The 23,819-nt window shown below is 39.9% G+C and overlaps 1 protein-coding gene across 2 annotated transcripts in view; it reads right to left on the bottom strand.

Annotated features, from left to right (window-relative positions):
* pcbp4 (poly(rC) binding protein 4) overlaps nt 1–23,819 on the bottom strand; it is a 227,472-nt gene that overhangs the window by 179,193 nt on the left and 24,460 nt on the right. For both annotated transcript variants that reach the window (XM_076267921.1, XM_076267920.1), the window contains exon 2: nt 13,241–13,415. In XM_076267921.1, the coding sequence (XP_076124036.1) occupies nt 13,241–13,348 (108 nt within the window). In that variant the 5' untranslated portion in view covers nt 13,349–13,415. The remainder of the gene's footprint in view (nt 1–13,240; nt 13,416–23,819) is intronic.

The raw sequence follows: 23,819 nt of genomic DNA on the forward strand, positions 1-23,819 counted from the left end.
ATGTACAGTCTATGGACGAATACAACTTACCTGATGTGTTTAATCCTCTGACTCATGGTATTTTCATCGGCAAGGAAAGCCCAATTAAGACCTGTTGCTGGTATGCTTGTACAATCTAGTGTGGCTGTGAATGAGCTAACGTCACTAGCGCGACTGATGGGTTTGTAGTCGTTGGAATTACCATCTTTCACAATGTTGTAATTCAATAGTTACGAAACAAACTGCAAATGTCTTTACATGAAAAATTGTCTTTAAAATTTACAAACATCATATGGGTAATTCAAGGCACAAGTCAACCGGGACCAGAAAATCATTTCTTTTTCGCCATAGACTGGCGTTCAAAATTTTTAGAAAGATAGGTCCCATGGAGGCAAATGGAAGTGGCGTCACTGGGACACTCTATAGGCAGTAAAAGACTCTGCCATCTTTGTCAATATTTTTCGCTGAGAAAGTTTCAAACTATGACCAGAGCCCGTCTACGGAGAGCCTTGCAACTCGTATTAAGTCCCATTGTACCGAATTTTGGATGCAGTTCCAACAGAGTTCCACTGGGGGCGATCGCCATGAGTGCAGAATGAATGGGAGTCAATGGAGCTAGACGGCTAAATTTGTCTCTTTCTAGGTAAAAAGTTGAATGAACGAGTACTTATGTCCTTTTGATTTCTTACAGGTTGGGTCGTTGTTGCACATAACACGCTAGCATTGTGCTAATGAATGATGTCATTGACACATTTGAAAGGCTTTTTAGAACAATTAAGTGACTTTAAAAAATATAATACTCAACCAAGTGTATTTTCTTTGCCTCCCCTTTCGAATACAATACTCAAATTACTTGAAAAAAAATTATATCCCGAGAAAAGTGGATTTTGAGGGGTACAGCTCCATAGACCTCCATGCATTCTGCACTCGTGGACGAGCGCCCTCATGTGGAACCACAGAAGGAACTGCAACCAGTTCAGAAACCGAAAGTTTTCCGAGAGTGGCAGTTCTCCCCTTATTAGATATTCTCTGCTATGACCGTAACGGCCTTTCCACCAATCTGAGGCATCACTGTGGGATTGTTCAGGATTGTGGGTAATGAAGTACTTATCCAAGAGATCGCGAATAAAAGGCATTTATCTCAAAACAAGGTTAGTGCCCCATGAACTCTTGGTGTCTATAGGAGCATATACAATCGCTTAGTACAGCCGTAGCTGGTTTTAAGTCTACCACGTGCAGTTAAGTTTTTATGGCTTATACCGCAATTGTCAATGGAGAAATTGCTTTGAGTTTTTACATCCGGCATCAGCTGTGGGCGGGACTGTGCAGCTCTATTGTATCATTGTTTTAGCTGCAATGAGCTGTGATATTTAAATGTGGGCATATTAGCGTGTTCAACATGTAAGTTTGTATGTATTATACATGGTTTTGTTACTGAAATGTAATTCCTTCACTTAATTGATTTATGAATGCTGGTTTACTCCTGAGGGGAGGAGTTACTCACTTTATTACCTGTGTTCAGGTAATGGGGAAGTCAGTCTATTCTGGACCTCTGTTGTGAGAGGTTTGTTGACTCAGTGTAATTACAACCTTATTGCTGATATTAAGGATTTTGTTAACGGCAAACTTCATTGAATGTTAAATGTACCAGTCTGTCTTGTCTGTTCACCTGCCTGCAGCTTAAAAATAAATAGCTTTCTTCATACTGGAACAATCTTTCCTGGTGACTGCCTCCACCGCTCAACTCACTACTTCACAGTTGGATCAGCCTTATCCTTTGTGAGCAACAGCTGGCAAAAGGATGTTTATCAATACTTCATCACGTTAAAGAAAATTAAATTGGCAGCATTTCTTTAAAAAAAAATATTTCATACACACTAATACACACTAATAGTGTAAATTATTGGCCTTTTGTTTTACTTTAGTTGTTTGTGTTTGTGTGTGTGTGGGGGGGGGCAATATTGTTGTTGCATACCCCTCAAAAAAGGGTAGCTGGCCCCTGGTGAGTAGTGATACATGTATTGATGTATTACAGTTTTGCATTGTTGTAGTATTTGCCTTCTGATGGATGTATGCATTTTGATACATTTATTGGTGTTTTAGCTATACATCAGTGTTGTATTCGAGTCACTAAAACTCGAGTCCGAATAGAGTCTTGAGTCCCAAGTGTTGGAGTCTGAGGCAAATCCAACTTGAGTTGAGTCCCTAATGTTCTCGAGTTGTCAGACACAAAAATTGACAAACAAAACAAATTTGCAAAAGACTTTAAAGAAAGCAAAAGCGGCCAGTAAAGGGCTGTTAACACAACGGCACTGTGCACCAGGACAGGAAGTATCTGCACCAATATTTAAGTCCTTTAAATGCATGTAGTCATCAGCCTATTGGTCTGAATTAGCTTTTCAACATTACTGAATTCAAGTTTCACGTTTTATTGTCACATATACTTTGCATTATAATGACATTTTTGTGCCACAGTTGCAGTAGTGCAAGGAGGGGTAAATAAACACAGGGGGGAGTTGAAGTAGGACTTTACAGTACCACACATAGCCAAACTATCCATACATGAACACATTATACAGCCATATATACACACACACACACACATATGCACACACACAACCACTATACTTGCATGCAAAGCATAAATAAAACCTCATGGACATGGGACATGTACATTTAGGATTCTGAAAAAAAACTGTCTCTGAATTGTGTGGTGTGGGTGCTAATGCTCCGGTAGCGCTTGCAAGAGGGAAGCAGAGAGAAGAGGGAGTGAGCTGGATGGCTGGCATCCTTGGTGATGGACTCAGCCCTCCTCTGACAGCATGTGGAGTAGATCATTTGAAGCTGAGGCCAGCTAGCTTACCTGCTAAAATTTCCCTCGGGATGAATAAAGTATCTATCTATCTATCTATCTATCTATCTAGCTGCACACACCTAGGAAACTAGATGGTAATGATGGTAGTTGTGAATAGCAGCAACCGAAGTAAGTATCATCACAGAGGGTAGTTTTTACTGCCATTGAGGCCAATGCCAATTCAGGAGAATATTGCAAGTGTCGCGATCACCACACGCGAGTATAAATGGTTATGGCGCTCCCGTGACGTCACATTGTTGCGCTACCGGTCGGGAGTGGCGAGTATGTTGAAGCCTTGAGGCAACAGCCTTGTGGGACGCCGGTGTTGAGGATCAGCGTGGATGATTTCCTGTTGCCTATTTTAACTAACTGTGGCCTGTTGGTCAGGAAGTCTAGCACCCAACTGCATATCGGCTGCTCACACTGCATGAAAAGTGTGATTGTCGTCAGTATGCGGCACTGTAGATTGTCGTGGAAGTTCAGGTTAATGGCTGTTCGCGGCAGTTTGCAGGCAACGCTGAAAACTGCCATGAATTGTCAGAAATTGACGTGGGCCTTGCTTGGCAGTCGTACCCCATGACCCCCCTCCTCCTAATTCTAGGGGAGGCTTTAACATGTAAATGAAAATGCTGTGAGCTATACAAATGCAAATCAGGGTAGCAGGGGGAGTGCACTGTGCATGGTGGCATGACTGTGGCCTTTGGTCTTGCTTAAACAGTGGATGTGTTAACCACACAACTCCCAGCAATACGCTCAACAGGCAGAAATGATGCTGGGTATGACATGTCTATTCCCTGCAAGCTCCAATAATGTAACCTGACTTAAAACAGTCGATAGACTCAAGTTTAGATTCGGATTTTCCCTTCACACCAACACAATGAGAATTTCAGAGGCAAATATATAAATGATTGTCTTTATCACTATCTTCATTCAACAAAAATATATGCAGAACTGCATATATATACTGACTAGATGTCGCCTTCGGCTTCTCAGCATGCGTCAACACCGCCGCCATCTTGTAGCGGGGATCTGAAGCTCTAAACTAGTTCTCCCGTATTTGCAGTGTTACCTATTTTGCGACGTTTGGCCATCCCCAGCGACAGAAAACCTTTTTAGCGATTAGCGACAAATTTGGGAACTTCTCACAATGATGGCAAACTCGGTTTCGTTGTTGAAATGTAAGAAAATCACATTTCTCATGGCTTTGTCATTTGTGAATTAAGCTACATCTCGTTTGCCCATAGCATTGGCCCATGATTAAGTGGGCCACCGCGGCAAGATGGCGTCTCGATTGACGCATTCGTTCCAATGAACAGCAGTCGTCAAGGCGACATCTTGTCAGTATAAATATATATATGGCACAGACAAATGTGACATTCGCGGGTTGCAAATTGTTGAAAATGAGGGAGATCTCCGGGCGTTTACGGGGGCGAAAATCTTACTTTTCACGCAGTGTCAGACCCAGGTCTCTGAGCTTTAACACCAGTTTTGATGGTACAACAGTGTTAAAGGCAGAACTGTAGTCAATGAACAGCATTTTGTCCAGGTGAGCTAGGGCAGTATGCAAGGCGATGGAGATGGCATCATCCACGGACCTGTTGTGCTTGTATGCAAACTGGAGTTGATCCAGGAAAGCAGGGAGGTGTGTGTTGATGTAAACTGCAACCAGTCTCTCCAGGCACTTCATCACCACGGATCAGGGGCGGAGCCAGACATTTGAAACATTGGGGGCTTAGCCCAGTGTCACACACAGGAAGGCTTGGAGGGTCCAGGCGGGGCATGCGCTCCGGGGAAGAACATTTTGAAAAATAAACCCTTAAATAATGACTTCTAGTGAATTCTGTGTAAACTAATGGACACATTGAGACTTTAAAAATGTGAGACTCAAGGTATATCTGACTGGCACTTTGGGTCTTTCAAGAGGGGTCTATAGGCATAACCTATCTGATCAGCTGGCACTTAGTTAATTAAGCGTTTTTTATGAGTTATGGTTTGTATATTACTATTGCAGTGCCCGTTCAAACATGCTATTCCTGTAGCCCAATTACATGCCTGCAGGTAGGCCTGCTTTAAAAATAGAATAGGGAAAAACATAATTCCAGGTAAGCATTCAATAATGAATAGGCCTACAGGTAATATAATAATATAATAAATGTGAAGTGAGCAGAATTTAAGCATGGCTACATGTGACATTTTTTACAAATCAAAATTACATAATCCTAACAGCTGTTTTGAGTCAAGGCTATATGCTTAGCCTATTGAATAACTTGATGATAAAACAAACCATTTTGTGAAATGATGCATCATATGAAATTTGCAACGGTGTGACTCAAAAACAGTCTCTAAGGCCTATAAGTGACATCACACTCTGTCTGCCACTCGTTGCTTGTCGCTGGTTATGCTTTGCATGTGTGGCATTCTGAGACGTTCTTTAATTCGGGACTATCATCGCTCGTTTCAATTTAGGACCTTGCAGTTGGAACTGTCGTTTATGGCAAGCGATTTTATCATTTACCCGCTAAGTTTGACTATCTGGAATTAACATTGTAGATATCAACAACGTCTTTCTGACTGGTCGCAATTACATTTTGGATAGTTGGAATTGTCATTCAAGATATCTGTAACGTAATTGTGACTAGTCGAAACGTCAGATAGAGATATCTGTAATTTAGTTTTGACTAGGCAAAACTGAATTACAGATATCTGTCCTCACGTCATTGAAAACAACATTCAACTCGTCACACATCTTAAATGGCAATTGCAGATATCTTTAATTCAGTTTTGACTAGGCAGAATGAAAGGTGAAGATATCTCAAACGTCATTATGACTAGTGCAAATTATTGTGCAAGACGTTGCTCTTTAGTTCCGTAGCAGAGGCCGTCTAGATTTCTAGGCTAGCCCATCTACTTAGACATTGTCAGCTAATTTCCCCTCCCCAACATAATCGAAGAAAAAGTGGGCTTATTTCCTTATTTCTATGAATGGAAGAAGAATAAGGAGGCTGTAATGTCGTAGCCTACATTAATTAGTAGGCCTATAGGCTACTAAATTCACCAGCACCAGCTACAGGAAATTCCATTCATAATGGTGTTGGCTGTAATCGAAAAAATCAAAGCAACATTGAATCATCAATTCTTGCTGCCAGCTCCTGTCTTGCATAGGCTGCAGCATTAAAAAGACGAACTCCTTCGCCCTCTGGCTGCTCTGACATGGTGCTAATTACAAAGTTAACAGTTAACAGGTGCTATGTGATTTGATGATTTGAACAACAACACGCTCTTCTCCTGCCTAAAGTGGGATGCGGGCCTAATTTGCATAGCAATACAGATATCTCTAACGTAATTTCGCCTAGTCAAAACTCTAATTCAAGATATCTATAATTACATTTTGACTAGGCAGAATGAAAGTTATAGATATCTCCAATTTCAGATATCTCTAATCAAAACTCATTCAAGATATCTATAACTTGATAATAGATATCTACAATCAAATTATGACTATCCCTAACTCCAGTTTGAGATATCTACAACGTCATTTTGACTAGTCAAAATTCCATTTACAGATATCTACAATGTCATTTCGCCTAGTCAAAACTTAATTCAAGATATCTGAAAAGGAACATCTAGATATCTTGAATTGAAGTGAATTAAAGATATCTTCAACTGGAGTTATGACTAGTCAGAATCAAATTGTAGATATCTCTAACTGGAATTACAGATATCTACAATTCAATTGCAGATATCCGTAATTCACATAGTGTATATCTGCAACTGAATTGTAGATATCCGTAATGATAAACCCCATAGAAATGAATGGCAAATGTGGCGTCATTTGTCCTAGGAAGAATGTCTTTGTGGATATCTGAAATGACGATTATGGATAGGAAGAATTCAGTTGCGGATATCTAAAATGTTCGTTTTGACTAGGCAAAACTGAATTACAGATATCTGCAATACATATCCAGTCTAGCGGGAAAATGTTAAAATCGCTTGCCATAGTCGTTTGCTTATTCAAAGTCTAAAGACAGTACAAAGTAGCCTGGGCTATTCATATAGCATCACACTCTGTCTGCCACTCGTTGCTTGTCGCTGGTTATGCTTTGTATGTGTGGCATTCTGAGACGTTCTTTAATTCGGTAGTGTCACACGAAGTTAGCTAAACTGTAATGAGCAACAAAAAACAAACATCTTTAGCAGGTCACTGGCCAGAGTGTTTGAGTTTTAGTGATGAGGACTCGGTGTCAAAACTCGCTTACCTGTGTGACATATTCGGGTTGCTTAATGACCTCAACCTGTCACTCCAGGGGAGAAGCGGTTGATCGAAATTGCAAATGACGGTGGTCTTAAGAGTGTGTATAAGGAAACCTCTCTGGCGGGTTTTTGGATCAAAACCAAAGCAGAATATCCCGAGATAGCCGTAAAAGCGCTGAAAACGTTTCCCACCATCTATGCGAGGCCGGTTTTTCAGCAATGACTGCAACTAAGACCAAATTGCGCAATCGACTGGACATTTCAAACACACTGAGGGTGTCACTGTCTTCCATCACCCCCAGATGGAAGCTTCTTGTTGCAGGGAAACAAGCAGGGCTCCCACTGATTATATTCGTAATGCACGTTTAGTTCCCATGTTTTGTTCCCATATTTTGTTAAGCATGTTCACACTTATAGTCCATATTGTTTAATTTTCACTTCTTCAAGTTCACGTTTTTCACAAGAGATCGTTACCTTCACTGTTCACAAGGATTAAAGTGAAAAAAAAATAGTTTGACTGAACTTTTTTTAGGCCATAAGTCATATATTGTTCATATCTACCTATAGAGATAGCAGGTTTTTAATGTACAAAAAGATGTAAACAGCAAAGCAAAGGGAGTATTCGCCTTATTCACACAGCGGCCATTGTTTAAACCAAAACGAGGCTACAGGGTACACTTACTATATAATTAATGCCACCTACAGGTGAATGCATAGCACATAACAATCCTATGGTTTGTGTACCCTGTAGCCTCGTTTTAGTCGCCAATGGCCGCCATGTGAATAAGGCGAATTGAGAGTGTTCTTGATTGAGATTGAGTGTTCCTGATGAACAAAACAATATTTCAGTACCATCCCTGACCATTGCTGATTAGCCATTGCTGTTCTTTTCTACTGCAGAAATATTGTAGAAAGGCTTTAACTTACACTCTTATTTAATTACTTCAGGCCAAAAGTGTTTAAAGGGGAGAATTGTTAATATGCAATTCAACACCAAGTAAAATCTATAAAATCAAGTTTGCAATTCCCCATTTCCTCATCAAAGTAACGAATAAAAAAAAAACTAGATATTGTTCATATTTCCATTTGTTTGTAATTTTGAGTTTTACAGACAACTCAGTTTTCCAATGAGCAGCAATACTGTGTGTGCTCGTGCAGGAGGTCTGCGCATGATAACGACAATCTGGAGAGGGCGCTTTTGTCTTCAGCAACAGATTGTATAAGGTTGACAAGAGGTTGCGATATGGTGAGGGACAGGTCGTGTCGCGCTATGAAAGAACATGCGTAGCCTACTTTCTGAGCGCAAAAACGGCCAGCCATAGATAAACGTAGTCTACCTCTGTCGTGGTGGCTAGTTGCACCAGGTATAGGGAAGATGTCCTGAAGTGTACGATATGGCGGTCTTCTGATTGTTGCCGTGCTAAAACGTTTTCCTATTGCATCCATAAACAATTTTCTTGCAGCAAACCGTGCATAAGCAAACCCCTGGCACTTTAATTTCTTTACACCATGGCTTGTTAGTTCTCCCCCGTTTCCAAAAGCCACCCATCTCCATTTATTTTTTAACTTTTGACACCTGTGCCTTCCTTTAGCAACAACGCATCCATGACAGCTAGTGGCCTTGCCAAATAGACGCACACAAATCATGACGCTAATATGCGAGGTTCTGGTAGGCCTACTGGTTATGGTTTTGTGCTATAAATTAATAATAGCAGTTTTAAGTTGACTTTTAATTGCATGGTTATTTTTTGTCAACATACACTCACAACCTACTGTCATTAAAAGTGAGGCCTAAGCAAAATAGGCTACAAGGCTGTCTGTGCGTCACAAACACGACTGACCCCCTTACTCAACAGTTCGCGATGATGACAATATTATTATTATTTTATGTTAACACGCTCAGTCAAAACCTTCTGTCGCAAATTGTGAAAAACATTGTTGTACATGTCATAACAGACCGAATAATAAATTGCATAGGCTACGGTTTATATTGCGTCGCTTTACACATAATGTTAGTTGCATTGATTAAAAACTGTAACAATAATAGTACATCGGGTCTGTTCAAGTCATAGGTGACACCCAAAATGAATGACCTCCCCTGACAAGAGTTCGCGATAGTAAGAAATGGTCTACATTGATGCACGGAAAGAACACAGCCTACACTTCTTCTCCGAATTCGCACGAGCTCACAATATCATATCCAAAAAAGTTATTGGGCAGCTGTCTCGATTGTGTCACTTTAATCCAACTTTTAGACCGTTAGTCCTCCAGACGTGTTCTTTTTTTTTAAGCAAACGCCCCAGGCCAATGAGACAAGTGTGTAGCGACAACATAAACAAATCGAAACTCATGGCTGACGTATCTTCTTGAGTGGTCACTGATTGAGACACAGAAAGTTCTCAAGAACACTAAGGTCTAAACATTTACCATCACACACATTCATTCATCGGACCTAATATTTAGTTGCCTTAAAAAAAAGAAAAGAAAAGGTGATAGCCCCCCCCCCCCTCCTATTTTTTTTCTCATCGGATCTGCATCGATCTCAAATATGACATTTCTAAAATCAAATGGACGGAAATCCGTCGTACGACGGAGAACTTTAATCCTTGTGTTCATACATAACTGGAGCTAGTTCTTTTCAAGTAATGCATGCACAACACATATGGAACATGGAACCCCAGAACCTCCCCCCCCCCCCCCCCCTGCCGGTCCGTGAAAAAAAAATAGGAATCAAACCGGTCCATGGTACATAAAAGGTTGGGGACCCCTGGCTTACAGTACAGTGGTGTGTGGGAGGGGGCGTGGCTCATGCCCCACACATTGTGAACAGTCTCACAGTCTCATGCTTCTACGCTATGTCACATCTATGAAACTCCCGCTCTGCGTCCTATTTGGCTCTACCATACAATCTCATGCTGAAATGACTCTCAATGGAAGAGGTCCCAGATGGATGTGAGTGAAGCTAGGCGGAGCTAAAGTGAAGCTAGGCGGAGCTAAGCGGCACAAAATTCATCTGGCAAGAGTCAGGTTAAGACCCCGTTTACACGAGCATGTGTATTTTTATAAACGAAGACATGTCCCTACGTTTGAGCCTTTCATTTAGACGCAAACGGAGAATTCGCCCCGTAAAACGGTTATCCAAAAAAAACTCGCAGGAAGTTGCGTCATAACAAAGGGACGCCAGACCCTCTTGTAACAGCTACTCAGTGATACTGCAGACTCGTTAAAGTAGTTAGAAAATAAGGCAGAAAAACGACAAGTTTCCTCATGCTGCTTCCTTATGTTGGAATATGCAAAAATGTACAAACAATCAAGAGGATGCTTTCTTGTATGTGATTTCTGCAACAGTGATACTGCAAACGTGTTGATAGCCTATTTTATGCTGTAGCCTAGTGTAAAGCATGTCACACTAGACTAGCCTACAGAAAACTAATTGATGTGATATAATGATAACTTGTATGCCTACAATGGTTTATTAAACATCGTAGTCATTTATTTAGTCAGTCATCATGTTCATGTTAATAAATAGGAAGGACATCTAAACGATACCAACATTTAAATAAACCAACATTTCGCGCAATATCTGCCGTGAGTCCCTATGCGTGAGTACATGTTCTCACGTGCGACTTTTCAGGGTTCTGATTGGTTAATGTGAGCTTGAGCTTATCGTTAGACTGCCACTGTGGTTTGGCGTGCTCATGACAGCATGTATGTACACGGGTTCGTGTAAACACATTTTAAAAATAAACGGTCTCGTGTAAATGCAGTTTTATTTGCAAACGTAGATGGCCAGATATTCGTTTAGGAAAATACCCTGCTTCGTGTAAACGTAGTCTAAGTCTTTGTGACAACACGTCATGATACATTTGATAATGTTTGATCGTTGTTTTGGTTTGAAGCATCTTTTACGTAATTAATGCGCACTCTAGAAAGTGAAAGTAGCCTAACCAAGGCCTATATGCGCTCTGTGTCTGAGCTGTCTGTGCACGTCCGCAATTGATTACGTTCCTCAAATGGAGAACACATCAATCCCATGGTATTGTTTGCCCTAAAATGCATGAAACATGCAAGTTCAAAATCCCGCCGGTAGCCACGTTACATCTCCGTTTCATATTTGCCTAGGCTACCAGCCTACAATAAATGAATTGAACGAACTCAACTGACAACAGGTAAATCTACTGATTCGGACTATGAATACAGTAGCCTACAACAAACTTTCTGTCTTTCTGAAGTTTATTTTTGTATTCCGGGGTACAATAGCCTAATTGCCTAATGTCTTGACAATAGTTTTTCTTACCGGCTTGCTGTTTAAACTGACTGCGCCGCTCTGAACTTTCCTGCCAGGTTTATGACGTAAACCCCTACATCTCGGCTCTGGCATTGCCTAAACTCATCGTGTGGGAAATCAGATTATCTGTCAATATTGGGCTTTGAAAATAAGGGATAGCCTATTTGCCTAGTAATTGTAGCCTACATTTTGTAACATTTATAGAGAAACCAAGGGGAAGTTAAATTAGAATCGTAAATTAGAAAAGTTAAAGATGTCAGTGTAGACTTGTGACAGCTGAGTGGCGCACGTCTTAATTCACTTTTCAACATCACCTGAATGTAATACGTTTTCTTCCTTCGAAATAATTGTAATCAAACGAGTTGATGAGTGGTCCAAAATAGTACTAATAATTGTAACAATATAATTAATAAGGATCTTCCTGCTGGCTATGTAAGCGTGTACAGTAATTCTTGAATTTCCCCTGGGGATCAATAAAGTATCTATCTATCTATCTATCTATCTAATGACCTACACATTTTTGCTCAGTGCCCAAATGCAATGTTCCATGGCGATTTAGATAGATAGATAGATAGATAGATAGATAGATAGATAGATACTTTATTGATCCCCAAGGGGAAATTCAAGATTTCTTTGTTTCCCTGAGGATCACACAAATCTACAAGCCCGATTTTGATGAAAGTTGGCGGAATGTAGCAAGGGCAAAGAAAGAATCACCAGGCAACTTTCGCAGTGTTGCATGACATGGCACTTAGCCTGCATGGATATCTGCACTCTCAGAATGATCTACTTCCGAGATGTCTTCAACATTACATTTTGTGTGTCCTCTTGCTGCAGATCAGACATTTTGCCAGTAATTCAGTCGCAGTGGTGGTGAAGGCAAACAAATTCGATCCTAGCATTTAATTGATCATTAAATTGATCTGTTTTACTCCACGACAGGCTTGGAATTTCATCATTTTAGGGGCAAGGCCACTTGGCCTTCAGTTGGGCAGATTTGGTGGGGGGCACAAAGGCCACATGTCAGGGCACCAAGGCCAAAGTTAACTATACAGTAGGTTATAAAAATTATCAAAGTTGTATTGGGGCACCAAGGCCACAGTGTTGTATTGGGGCACCAAGGCCACAGTGGCCTGTAAACCTTTGATTTTCAAAGGGGCATCACGGGACAGGAGGATGTCTTAGCCAAAATTTTTAATGTTTACAACTCTCATGCCCCTCCCCCACTACCATCGAGCATCCCCTCATCGAGTTTGTGCTCGTCAGTCTGCACCAGACTGTGATTGACAGTCAGAACTCACACAGCCCTGCTCTGATTGGACCAGAAGAACCGGGAGCTGTGGAATTTTGCAAAACAAATAACAGGCTCTAGGTGGAGGTAGAAGTGCAGGTTTTTTTCTAAAACCGACTGATTTATGTTGTTCTGTCGGAGCATAGTGTCGGTTTCAGTGAATATGATAAAAAATTGCCTACTGCAGCTTTAACAATGATCAAATTAATTTGCAAACATATTTCTATTTTTAAACAAAGGCAAGGAGTCCATAAAGATGTGGCCTCGGGCCACAGGTTGCTGACCCCTGCTCTAGGTAATATGAATGACCTCGTCCACACATAGGGCCCTATCTTACACCCAGCACATCATGGTGCCAAGCATGATGCAAGTCTTTAGATAAAAATGCATCAAGAAACACCTCACCTCACCTTATGAACTTGTCACAGAATAAGAATATGTCAATAACTCCATTTTAGAGTGATCAGATAGAACCTTACAATTCTAAAGGGACGACATGCTTTAGATTATGCGTTAAGAAAAAAAATAGCCATTACAATGGGACCCAGTGGTCAGTTCCAAAACTGATTACTCTTACCTTCCCATGCATGAGCAGCCTGAGAGTGAGGGTCACATTCATGCCCCCTTCTCCGAAGTCCTGCTCACAGTTCATTCTGGTGTTTGAGTCTGACACAGGGAGACGCATGTAAGTGGCCTGGTCAGCAGGTGGGCTGGCGGTACAATGCGGGGACCTTTGACTTCCCGTTACCACTCTGTTGACACACAACACAGATACATCATTGAGTGAGCTGTGAGATGTACTTTTTGACAGACCATATCAAGGAACATTATCATTCGTGTTTACTAGGATGCATGATACATTGGCAGTCATCTAGGATATGTTTTCCTGATTCATCAATCTAATAGGGGTGTGACGATACACTCAGCCCACGAGATGATACACAATATTGGGTTCATGAGAACGAAACAAGACAATATTTTAACACTATTTTTAAGAAATCTTCAATGATGAAATATGTGACTGGAAAAAAATGCCTTTTATTTACTGAAAGTCACAGAATGCAAAACAATCCAGGTGCATTTTGAAATGTTTTCAAACCAAGTACAAGTATTTACATTAGGCTAGAGTGCCCTACAGAATTATTGGCACCCCTGGTAAAGTTGACTAGGTGTCTGTGAACTTTAAGCAGTAGTTCATAACTAAGGTATGAAAATAAAGTGTGACAGAGGTTAAATGATTATTATTATTATTAGGGCCAAAGTACCAAAGGCACAAGGCCCTATAGTTTTTAGAAAGATTATTATTAGGGCCAGAGCACCAAAGGTGCAAGGGATATGGACCTCCCTAAGAAGAATATAAGCACCCCCCCCCCCCTCAAGTGGGTAAGGCTGAAAGTTTGTAGGATATCAATTGTTGCACTGCATATCACATATGTCATAAATTGTTTACTTGGAAGAATTTCATTGTACCCATATTTGTGGTGTAGTGCCACCTGTGAATAGTGAATATCATTGGTGTAAAATGTCACATCCAACAGATAGTGAGTAAGTGTTTCCAATGTATAGCACTTGCAAAAACAAATGCAGGGTTCCCACTGGTCATGTAGGTCATGGAATTCTATTTTTTTTGTCAGGGAAAGTCAGGGAAAAGTCATGGAATTTTACATTTGACTTAGAGTGGGAACCCGGCAAATAGCACACACATCAGATACATTTGACACATGCACCACATTGAGTGAGTGCATTTTTGGATTCCGGAATGTCATGTGTCGCGGACCGCAGGTGCTCGGGCCCTCCATTGCCACTTGCAGCTCTATTTGAAGTGTTAGGATTGTATACCATTATAGGATTGCCATTGGGATTGTATAACATTAATTTATTAAGTGTAAGCTTAATTAATGACTGAAATAAGGAACACTAACATATTTGACAAAATATTCAGCTTTTGGACCTGGCACACATGAAATGTGCTACTAGAATTTGAGGAATTCATCTAGATTAGAATCTTCACATGGTTTGTTTTTCTTTTAACCCTATTTTTCACATTGACCATGCTGATGCATGGCTTCTGTGTTATGCCCACAAATATAATACATTCCCAAAAACATAACAATAGTTGCCTACCACAAATGTTACATCGTTACACCCCCAATTATCACCACTTTTGTTCGGAAATTCTAAAACAACGATGTTTTTTAACACTTTAAAATATTTTAAAGTAGCCATAGGTGTGTAGATTTGAACAAAATCTGGTTTGGTTCTTAACGGGAGCATTTACTGCCTGAAATATCCGATTTTGTTGACCACGCTCGGAGTTATAGTGCTGGCCTGATGGGTCGCCTATTTACGCCGTTTCAACAGCACATGAACGGTTAAACGGTTAAATTAAAATTTCTTGCCTTACAACACTGTTTACAGCTCTTCGAGTCACGGTAAAATGTCATTTTTGGTACATAGCTAATTTAGATACACCTATGGTGTGGGTGCTTGTGTTTCTTTAGGAAACCGCCGTCTTGGTTTGTATAGAAATGGATATTAAGTGACACCTACACGCAAGACGGCGGAAATACGGGACCGACGGTAATAGGGGGAGTTCCGATAACTCATTTCCCACCAACCCATACTGTGATGATTTTTATGTTTGCAGAACTTTCAAAATCCCTTGACCAACGTTTTTGAAAGAAAGCTCTGGAGATGACACAGATATGCACATTCAAACTGCAGCCTAGGATGAGTTTGAGAAAATGCATTTTCTGTGGGTCAGTGGGAATTATGTGACATATTAAAGAGAGGGAACAAAAATATACATGCAACATGATGATCTCAGGATAATGTGAAAAACTGATTTCCTTACATGTACTCTTAGCTGTAAAATCCTGAGATCATGTATATTACAATGGATATGTGCAGATTATTTTCACAAAAGGCTATTTTTCTAAATGTCTTATTTCAGTTCATGAACAATAAACAGAAGTATATCTGGAACTGCTTGTGTTGCTTGTCAGACATAGATTATAAAAAAACTTTGTTCAGAGAGAAATAAATGTGATACAGAATGAATGGGTAAATCAAAAGAGATTCAAACTCAGTAAGACAACGTATACTGACAGATATTTCAGAAATGCCTTATGGCTGCCCCCATCCCACATTCCAAAAGTAGGTCACAAACTGATGTTAGCATGAAGCATGCGGCACAGAATATGAAATAGCAAAATATCAATTTTTAGTGACATTCTAGCCACTAGTCTTAGAGAGCATGTGGCACCATTTAATAAAAACACAGATAACTGGTGAATCTCAATGTTAAATACTGCTCAGTGTTTGTTCTTGGGAGTTTTCTTGCCACAACTGCTTATTACAGTTTAATTGCATTTTCTTTGTCACTCATTTATCTCAGTGCAGTGCCCGTTCAAACATGACAATCCTGTAGAAAATAGGATGTATTTTAAAAATAGGATGATAGGGAAAAACATTATTCCAGCTAAGCATTCAATAATGAATACTGAATATTATATTATAATATATTAGCCTATAATAAATGTGCAGTAAGCAGAGTTTAGGCATGGCTGCTGCTGTTTTGAGTTAAGGCTATGTGTATTGTTAAGCTTATTGAATAACTTCCTGATAGAGAAGACAAACCATTTTGTGGAATGATGCATCATCATATGACATTTGAAAAGATATGATTCAACAATCTCTGGCAGACTATAAGTGACATCCTGCTCTGTCTGCCATTCGTTGTCTGTAGCTGACTGCTTTGATGTAGGCTATATGTTTAGCCTATTGAATAACTTGATATATGAATATAATGGTATAGAAATACTATAAGTATAGAAAACTATTTTGTAGAAAGATGCATCATCATATGAGATTTGCAATGATGTGACTCAAAAACAGTCTTTGGCAGCATAAGTGATATTATACTGATATATACAGACTACAGACACTCGTCTCTGTGTGGCATTCTGAAACGTCCTTAAATTCGGAACCATTAGCCTATAGCTTGTTTCAATTTGGGACCTTGCAGTCAGAATAGTCGTTTATTCAAAGTCTCTAGTCCAAAGTAGACTGGGCTATGCAAAGTGTCAGTTTATTGCACATCCTTTTTATGTCATTTTGAATAACCACTGCATACCTGTGTTTGTTAGCGTGTTTTTCAAAATCTGCCGAATCATTTTATGCAAGCAAACTGCATACATGTCTTTACTGTTGATGTCAGACATGATAATCATCCAAACATCTTGCATCTTGCATCTTTGATGGCCCGCATCAAATTCAAGGCTCTAACGCTTGCCTACAAAGTAGTCTCCGGTTCTGCTCCCACCTACTTGAATGCCTTCATACAGACATACGCTACCTCCAGACCGCTGCGCTCCTCAGACGAACGACGTCTAGCTCTACCTCCGGTACGCTCAGGCCAATCCAAACTTTTCTCATCTGTTGTTCCTCGTTGGTGGAACACACTGCCAGTTCCTACAAGGGCAGGGACATCCCTCTCCATTTTCAAAAAACTCCTGAAGACCCAGCTCTTTAGAGAACATCTCCTCTCATAGCAACACTTACAACAAGTCTTGCTGATCGATCCTAGCACTCACCAGCCGTCTTAAACGGACACGTAACTGTTAAAAACAGCACTCACTGATGCACTTATTCTTACTGTACTTATTCTTATGTTTTTTAAATTGTCCTAATATTGTTGAGAATTGCTCTAAAACTTAAACTGTTTACCATGTTGTTAGTCGCTTTGGTTAAAAATGCGTCAGCCAAATGTAATGTAATGTAATGTAATGTAATCTTGACCCATGCTGTGCCCTGATTCAGTGCTGCCAAAACTTGTCTCACAGATGCTTGCATTGAATGCAGTGCTGGAGACGCACCTCCTTCACTTTATATGGGCTTACGTCATCTGTTGTGCAAGTAAATTGTGGTTCTGTTGCATTGCTTTTCTCCCATCGCCTCTGTCAAAAAGTTGAAGTGTTCAACTTTTGCTACACCAACGGAGAACAATGCAAGGCACCAGCCAATCAAATTATGGTTATGCTTCAAGATATACACCAAAGTACACACCCCGACTGTTGGGAAAACCTACCAGCATGCAGTAACGCAACGCAACTGTGTGCATCTAGGGTTACCCTCTCTGTCTCTGGTCCTGCACTGTGCTGTGTGAGAGGGGGAGTGGGGGAGCGGAAATAGCCAAGGTGTGCTTCTTTTACTGATATATTTATAGTGGATGGAATCCACTATCTTGAAATCTCCTGGCTTCTTCTTCTTCTTATAACCTTTTCTTTTGACCTTTTCAAGAATGAATGCGACTCTAACCGCTTAACGGACAGACATGTTGAAATAACCGTTGTGTCTGGAGTTGGACAAGAGAGTTATTTTTTCAGATTTTATTAAAAGTTTATACTTTTTGAGAAATAGGGGATTAAAAATGTTAAAAAGCTAATTTCCCCCCCATAGACTTGAATGTCTGTGATGTCATAATGGCCTAAAGCCAGCTGCGCTCGTTAAGCTCCCAGAGTAGTTCCCGGGCTAATCAGAACACTGGCACAGGTGTCACGTGTAAATCCAACTGTCTCAGCTTCTAATGCATACAATCTGGCGCTCCCTAAAACTAGTTAGATAGATAGATAGATAGATAGATAGATACTTTATTGATCCCCAAGGGGAAATTCAATTACACATAAAAACTACACATCCTGTTTAAGTGTTTCCCGTGTGTCAAAATAAAAGTCACAGCCATATCTCATTCTTTGCGCATTATATCTCCAGAACGGCTTGACGCATATGCTTCAAATTTGGTACAAGTGTTTGTATGGACTCAAAGATGAAGTGAGTTGATGTTGGAGGTCAAAGGTCAAGTCCATGAATACTCTGAGCGCGATATCTCAAAAATGCCTTGACATACATGCCTGAAATTTGGTATGAGTGTTTGTATGGACTCAAAGATGAAGTGAATTGATGTTGGAGGTCAAATGTCAAGGTCAAAATCACCTTGAGTGTTATATCTCAAGGTTTTTTGGTAGAAGATTCAATGTTTTTTTTCCAGGAATCTCCCCACCAACATTAAGCCAGCAGCTTTCCATCCACTATTGTAATTCCTCTGGCATTACATTTCTAGTTAACAATATCTTTTGAATTACGTATCCAAACAAACTTGGCACTGCACTTACTCGTGCCCATAGCAAGACACCTGCCAAGTTTGAAATCAATTGGATGAACATTTTGAGATATGCGAGCCTAACCTCCATGAAGCTGGCCCCCCATGTCATACTAAAAATATTAAAAACACTGCTATTCATTTGTGCTACCTCATGCCCATCGAGGATGCTTAATTTAACTAATTGCAACCAGAGGAGGTGAGAACAAGGAGAGAGAAGAAAGGGCCGATATGCGAGGAAACACAAGAGCATCCTATGCATAAACATTTTCAGTCGGAATTGTGCGATCATAGACCTCTGAAGTTCGCCTACAAAAAAGAACAACAGCCATCTATGCCCATATAAGGAGATCCGGGTGTTAATTGAAGCTAACTACCTATGGCAAGTTGCATTGCAATTTAGCTCTGGGGTAGCAAAAATCTGTTTGCCGTCTTAACGTACCGAAGATCACAGTACCCACTTGAAGGCAGAGGACAAAAGTGTGTTGGGCAAAATGTCTGCATTTCAGACTTCTTTGTCCCCGCGAGAGTTTAACAGGTGCGATAATTCAAAATCCCCATGTTATTTTCCCATGGGAAAAAACACAAGATACCAGGTCTCAAAGATGGCAGCTTTTTTGAAGGCGAACTTCAGAGGTCTATTGGTCCAAGCTGTCAAGGTAAAAAGGTCCCTCCCACGTCTATCAACTTTCGGTTTCCTACAAGTTTGTAGGGATTTATTAGCGACAATAAATTGTTCTGCTTAGGCTGCCTTCAGATGCTCTATGCCCCTTTATGAGTCATCATATTTGTCATCAATGATATACTCTCTGCTTTATTGCTCTACTCATTCCTGTAATAATAATATCATACCACATACCCTTTTTCAATGCTGGCCCTACTCTGAATGTATACTCTACTCTGAACTCTGAATGTATCATACCATTATCCATTGTGAATCATCTACATATATTCGACCAGGTTCCTTTTTATACTGTCTCAGTCACCTTACTGCTTGCTCTCAGGATGGAGTTCTATCTGTACTCTGTAAAATGCATTCAGGCATGAGTATGTTATGGCAATGTATTAATACAATTTAATTAAATTCATATAATATATAAATTTAATTAAATTGTATTAATTAGGGCTGTCAATCGATTAAAAAATGTATCTAATTAATTACATACTCTGTGATTAATTACTCTAAATTAATCGCATATATGATTTTTGCTGTGAAAGTATTTTAAATATTTAAATTCAAATCAATCATTGAATAATCAGCATTAGTGACATTAAAGTTCAAAAACTCTTTATTATTATTTTAATAATGGCCATAATAATCTATGATATGACCTAATATGCTGAGGAAATAAATTCAAAAGTGCTTCGGGAAGAAGGTTTTTTATCACATACATTGCAGAGGACTTTATTTTAATCAACACATTATTTTTACCAATACCATCAAGCCGTTTTTGAAAAGTAAATGTTCCAATCAATGATCTAGGCAGCACATTTTCTCGGGGTCTCGGGGTCAAAGGTCATACAGAATCGATTAATCTGCGTTATTTTTTTTAATCAGTTATTTTTTCTCAAATTAATTAATCGAAATTAATCAGTTATTTTGACAGCCCTAGTATTAATACATTGGCATAACATAATAATTTTGTCATAACATGCAAACTGCATATCATGCATCTTCATAACTGCAGAAGCAAAAATGAATCCAAATGATGCAGACTAAATGTAACATGCATCATTTGGAGTAATTCTTGCTTCTGCAGTAGAGAACAGGTTGTGGTGAACAAATATAGCCCCCCCCCCCCACACACACACACACACACACATACACAGATCTATTGATTTGGCTGGTCATTTGAAAGGCAGGATGGCGCCAGTGAGCAGTACTTAATTCTCTTCTCTCCCCCCTCTTTTCTGTCGATCATTCCCTTTACCTTTCATTTTGTGATACTTTCGTTTGCTGTAATTACACCAGACATAATGGCAGAATTAATATGCGGTTACATTCCTTGTTCTGTCGGTCAGTTTGCTCCCATTGTTTATCTACCTGTTTATCCACATGCCCTGACAATCATGGTACAATAATGTGTAAAGACAACTCCACCAATAACAGTGGGGTTTTACCTGCCACCCACACACAATGTAACTCCAGTGTTTCTGCTATTATGTAAACATGATGAAAAATATAATTCAATAGCACTGAACTATTTTGCCTACTATTTGGAATGGAAACACAGAATAACGATCCAAAACTGAAAACGTAGTAATTTGATTCAAGATTCCCAATTCCCAGGATTGCATTGTGAATGTTGCCCATCACCACCAAACTTCAAGAAGAGGAATTTGAAAAAAATACCTTCTGAGTATCTGACAGTTCCCATTCAAAAGTCCACTGTCACAGTAGAAAAACATGTAAAATTATCCAAAAAGAGTCAAATCTCGATCAAATGGTGGTTCATTGATCACACATTGCTATTTTGACGCCACTGAAAATTAGAACACTAATAACCAAGAAAAAACTGGTCTAAAGTGAAATGTGCAGTGGTAGCAAAGTGGATACAGAGCTGGGAATGCAGCAGTTAGAAAAAGTTGTGGACTCGACTCCTGGCTGCCACCATTGTGCCCTTGAGCAAGGCACATTTAATTGAATTACCCTGAGTTGCTCCAGGGAGACTGGCCATTGTAATATTTGATGCATGTAATTTGCTTTGGATAAAAGCATCAGCCAAAGCTAAGAAGTCTAGTTTCTGATCTGCCTAGTCGCGAAACTTAAGCAACAAGTCCCTGGCAACACAATTGTTGATGTACTTGGATGAATGTCCTTAGGATTTTTAACCAGTCAATCAAATGTTATTTGGGTAAGTGTTTTTGAGGCTATGTTTTTGATTGTAACCCCTTGTCAGTCAGTATTGTGAAAGTAAAAAACTATGTGTAAGACTGTTTTGTCATTGCTTACAATTTCAACTAGAATTCATTTCTGATGAACTGCAAAGTGTGCTTGCTCAGGTTAGTTTCGCTTTCGATAAAATCCAATATAGCGGAAGAACGACAAGGGTCAGTGATGCCTTCTTCTTAAGCAACTAACACTGGTTCTGGCCGGACGTTCCACAGATGGACTGGTGCCAATATCTCAAAAGGTCTAGGAGCAGGCGCTGGCCAACAAAATGGACTGACGGGAATAATAATAACAACTAGAATTGCGGTTCCGAGGAACTGCAAGAGTGGGTTTGATCAGGGGCATGGAACTCGGCCTTATCCAAGGATTCCAACGGTACCTCATTTATGAAAATCGGACATACGGGTCAAAAGTTACATGCACACACCTTCATATACACAGACAGCCCAGCCCAGCCCATTATAGCTCTGCCAGGTGGCTTAGAACTCTTCCAGGTGCAAGCTTAAGCAATTAGAGCTGTGATGTCACAATCGAAATTTGAATTCTGAACATTCCGCCATTCATTTCAATGGGCCCAAAAAACGCAGAAAAACGGGAATACCGCGAAAACGACAAGGGCCAGCGACACGAAATCAACAAGCAAGTTACACCGGTTCGGGCCTGAATTTTTGGAGTTCGAACCGCGTCGATAGCTCAAACGGTCTAGGAGCAGTAGTTCGGCCAAAAAGTGGGTGAACAGGAATAATAAATAATAATAATAACTAGAATTGCGGTTCCGAGGAACTGCAAGAGTGGGTTTGATCAGGGGCATGGAACTCGGCCTTATCCAAGGATTCCAACGGTACCTCATTTATGAAAATCGGACATACGGGTCAAAAGTTACATGCACACACCTTCATATACACAGACAGCCCAGCCCAGCCCATTAGAGCTCTGCCAGGTGGCTTAGAACTCTTCCAGGTGCAAGCCTAAGCAATTAGAGCTGTGATGTCACAATCGAAATTTGAATTCTGAACATTCCGCCATTCATTTCAATGGGCCCAAAAAACGCAGAAAAACGGGAATACCGCGAAAACGACAAGGGCCAGCGACACGAAATCAACAAGCAAGTTACACCGGTTCGGGCCTGAATTTTTGGAGTTTGAACCGCGTCGATAGCTCAAACGGTCTAGGAGCAGTAGTTCGGCCAAAAAGTGGGTGAATAGGAAGATATAATAATAAGAAAACTTAAGAAGAACACAGCATGGCAAAGCCATGCTGTGGGCTTGCTGGATCAAACCCACTAATAATAAGAAAACTTAAGAAGAACAATAGTGGGCTTGCTGGATCAAACCCACTAATAACTAGAATTCATTTCCGAGAAACTGCAAAGTGTGCTTACTCAGGTGTGGTTCACCTATGGGAGCAGGTAGTGGAATAGGCTGGTTGAACTTGGTTTGCTTCTAACAGTACTCATTTTTCAACATCGGGCTTACGGGTAAGTTACGTGCATTAACGCACGTCTGAAACGGCAAAACCCATTTTTGATAGTTGCAGTGTCCCCTAGAGGTCGAAGGGCACTATATTTTGTGTGCATTGTCAAGTGTTGCTGAGATATGACCTTATGTGACCTTTGCTCAGCTGTAGTTCACCAACATGAGCAGGTTATAGTAGATTTTATTTATTTTAGAAATTAGAATAGTTATTGTTAGAAATGTTAGAAATTATGATTATTCAGGAGTTTGATCTGTGGTAGCGTTATTTTCTCCAACTGAAAATTTTATCTATTTTCAAACCTAGGTGTTTATCTTTATCTTGCCCAGTGCTCTCTGTTCCTGTGATAGTTTTGAGTCTCTTATGAGTTATGGTTTGTATATTATAGTATTTGTTTTGTCATTATGCTATTGATTGAATTGACATTATTGTTTATTATTGCTATTCTCTTTTATTTTCATTGTTTAGTTTTATTAGGCTATTGATTAAATTCACATTATTGTTTATTATTGCTATTCTCCTTAATGTAGTCTTACAACATTTTAAATTGTTCACTGTTAAATTTAACTATTGTATGTTTTTATTTGTATGTCTTTTTGGACAAAAACATCTGCCAAATCCCATAAATGC

This window comes from Alosa pseudoharengus, unplaced genomic scaffold (assembly GCF_046254945.1).
Source record: "Alosa pseudoharengus isolate Yale_2024_CS ecotype anadromous, Long Island Sound unplaced genomic scaffold, YU_APseudo_1.1 YU_APseudo_1.1_scf_5, whole genome shotgun sequence".
Taxonomy (NCBI): domain Eukaryota; kingdom Metazoa; phylum Chordata; class Actinopteri; order Clupeiformes; family Clupeidae; genus Alosa; species Alosa pseudoharengus.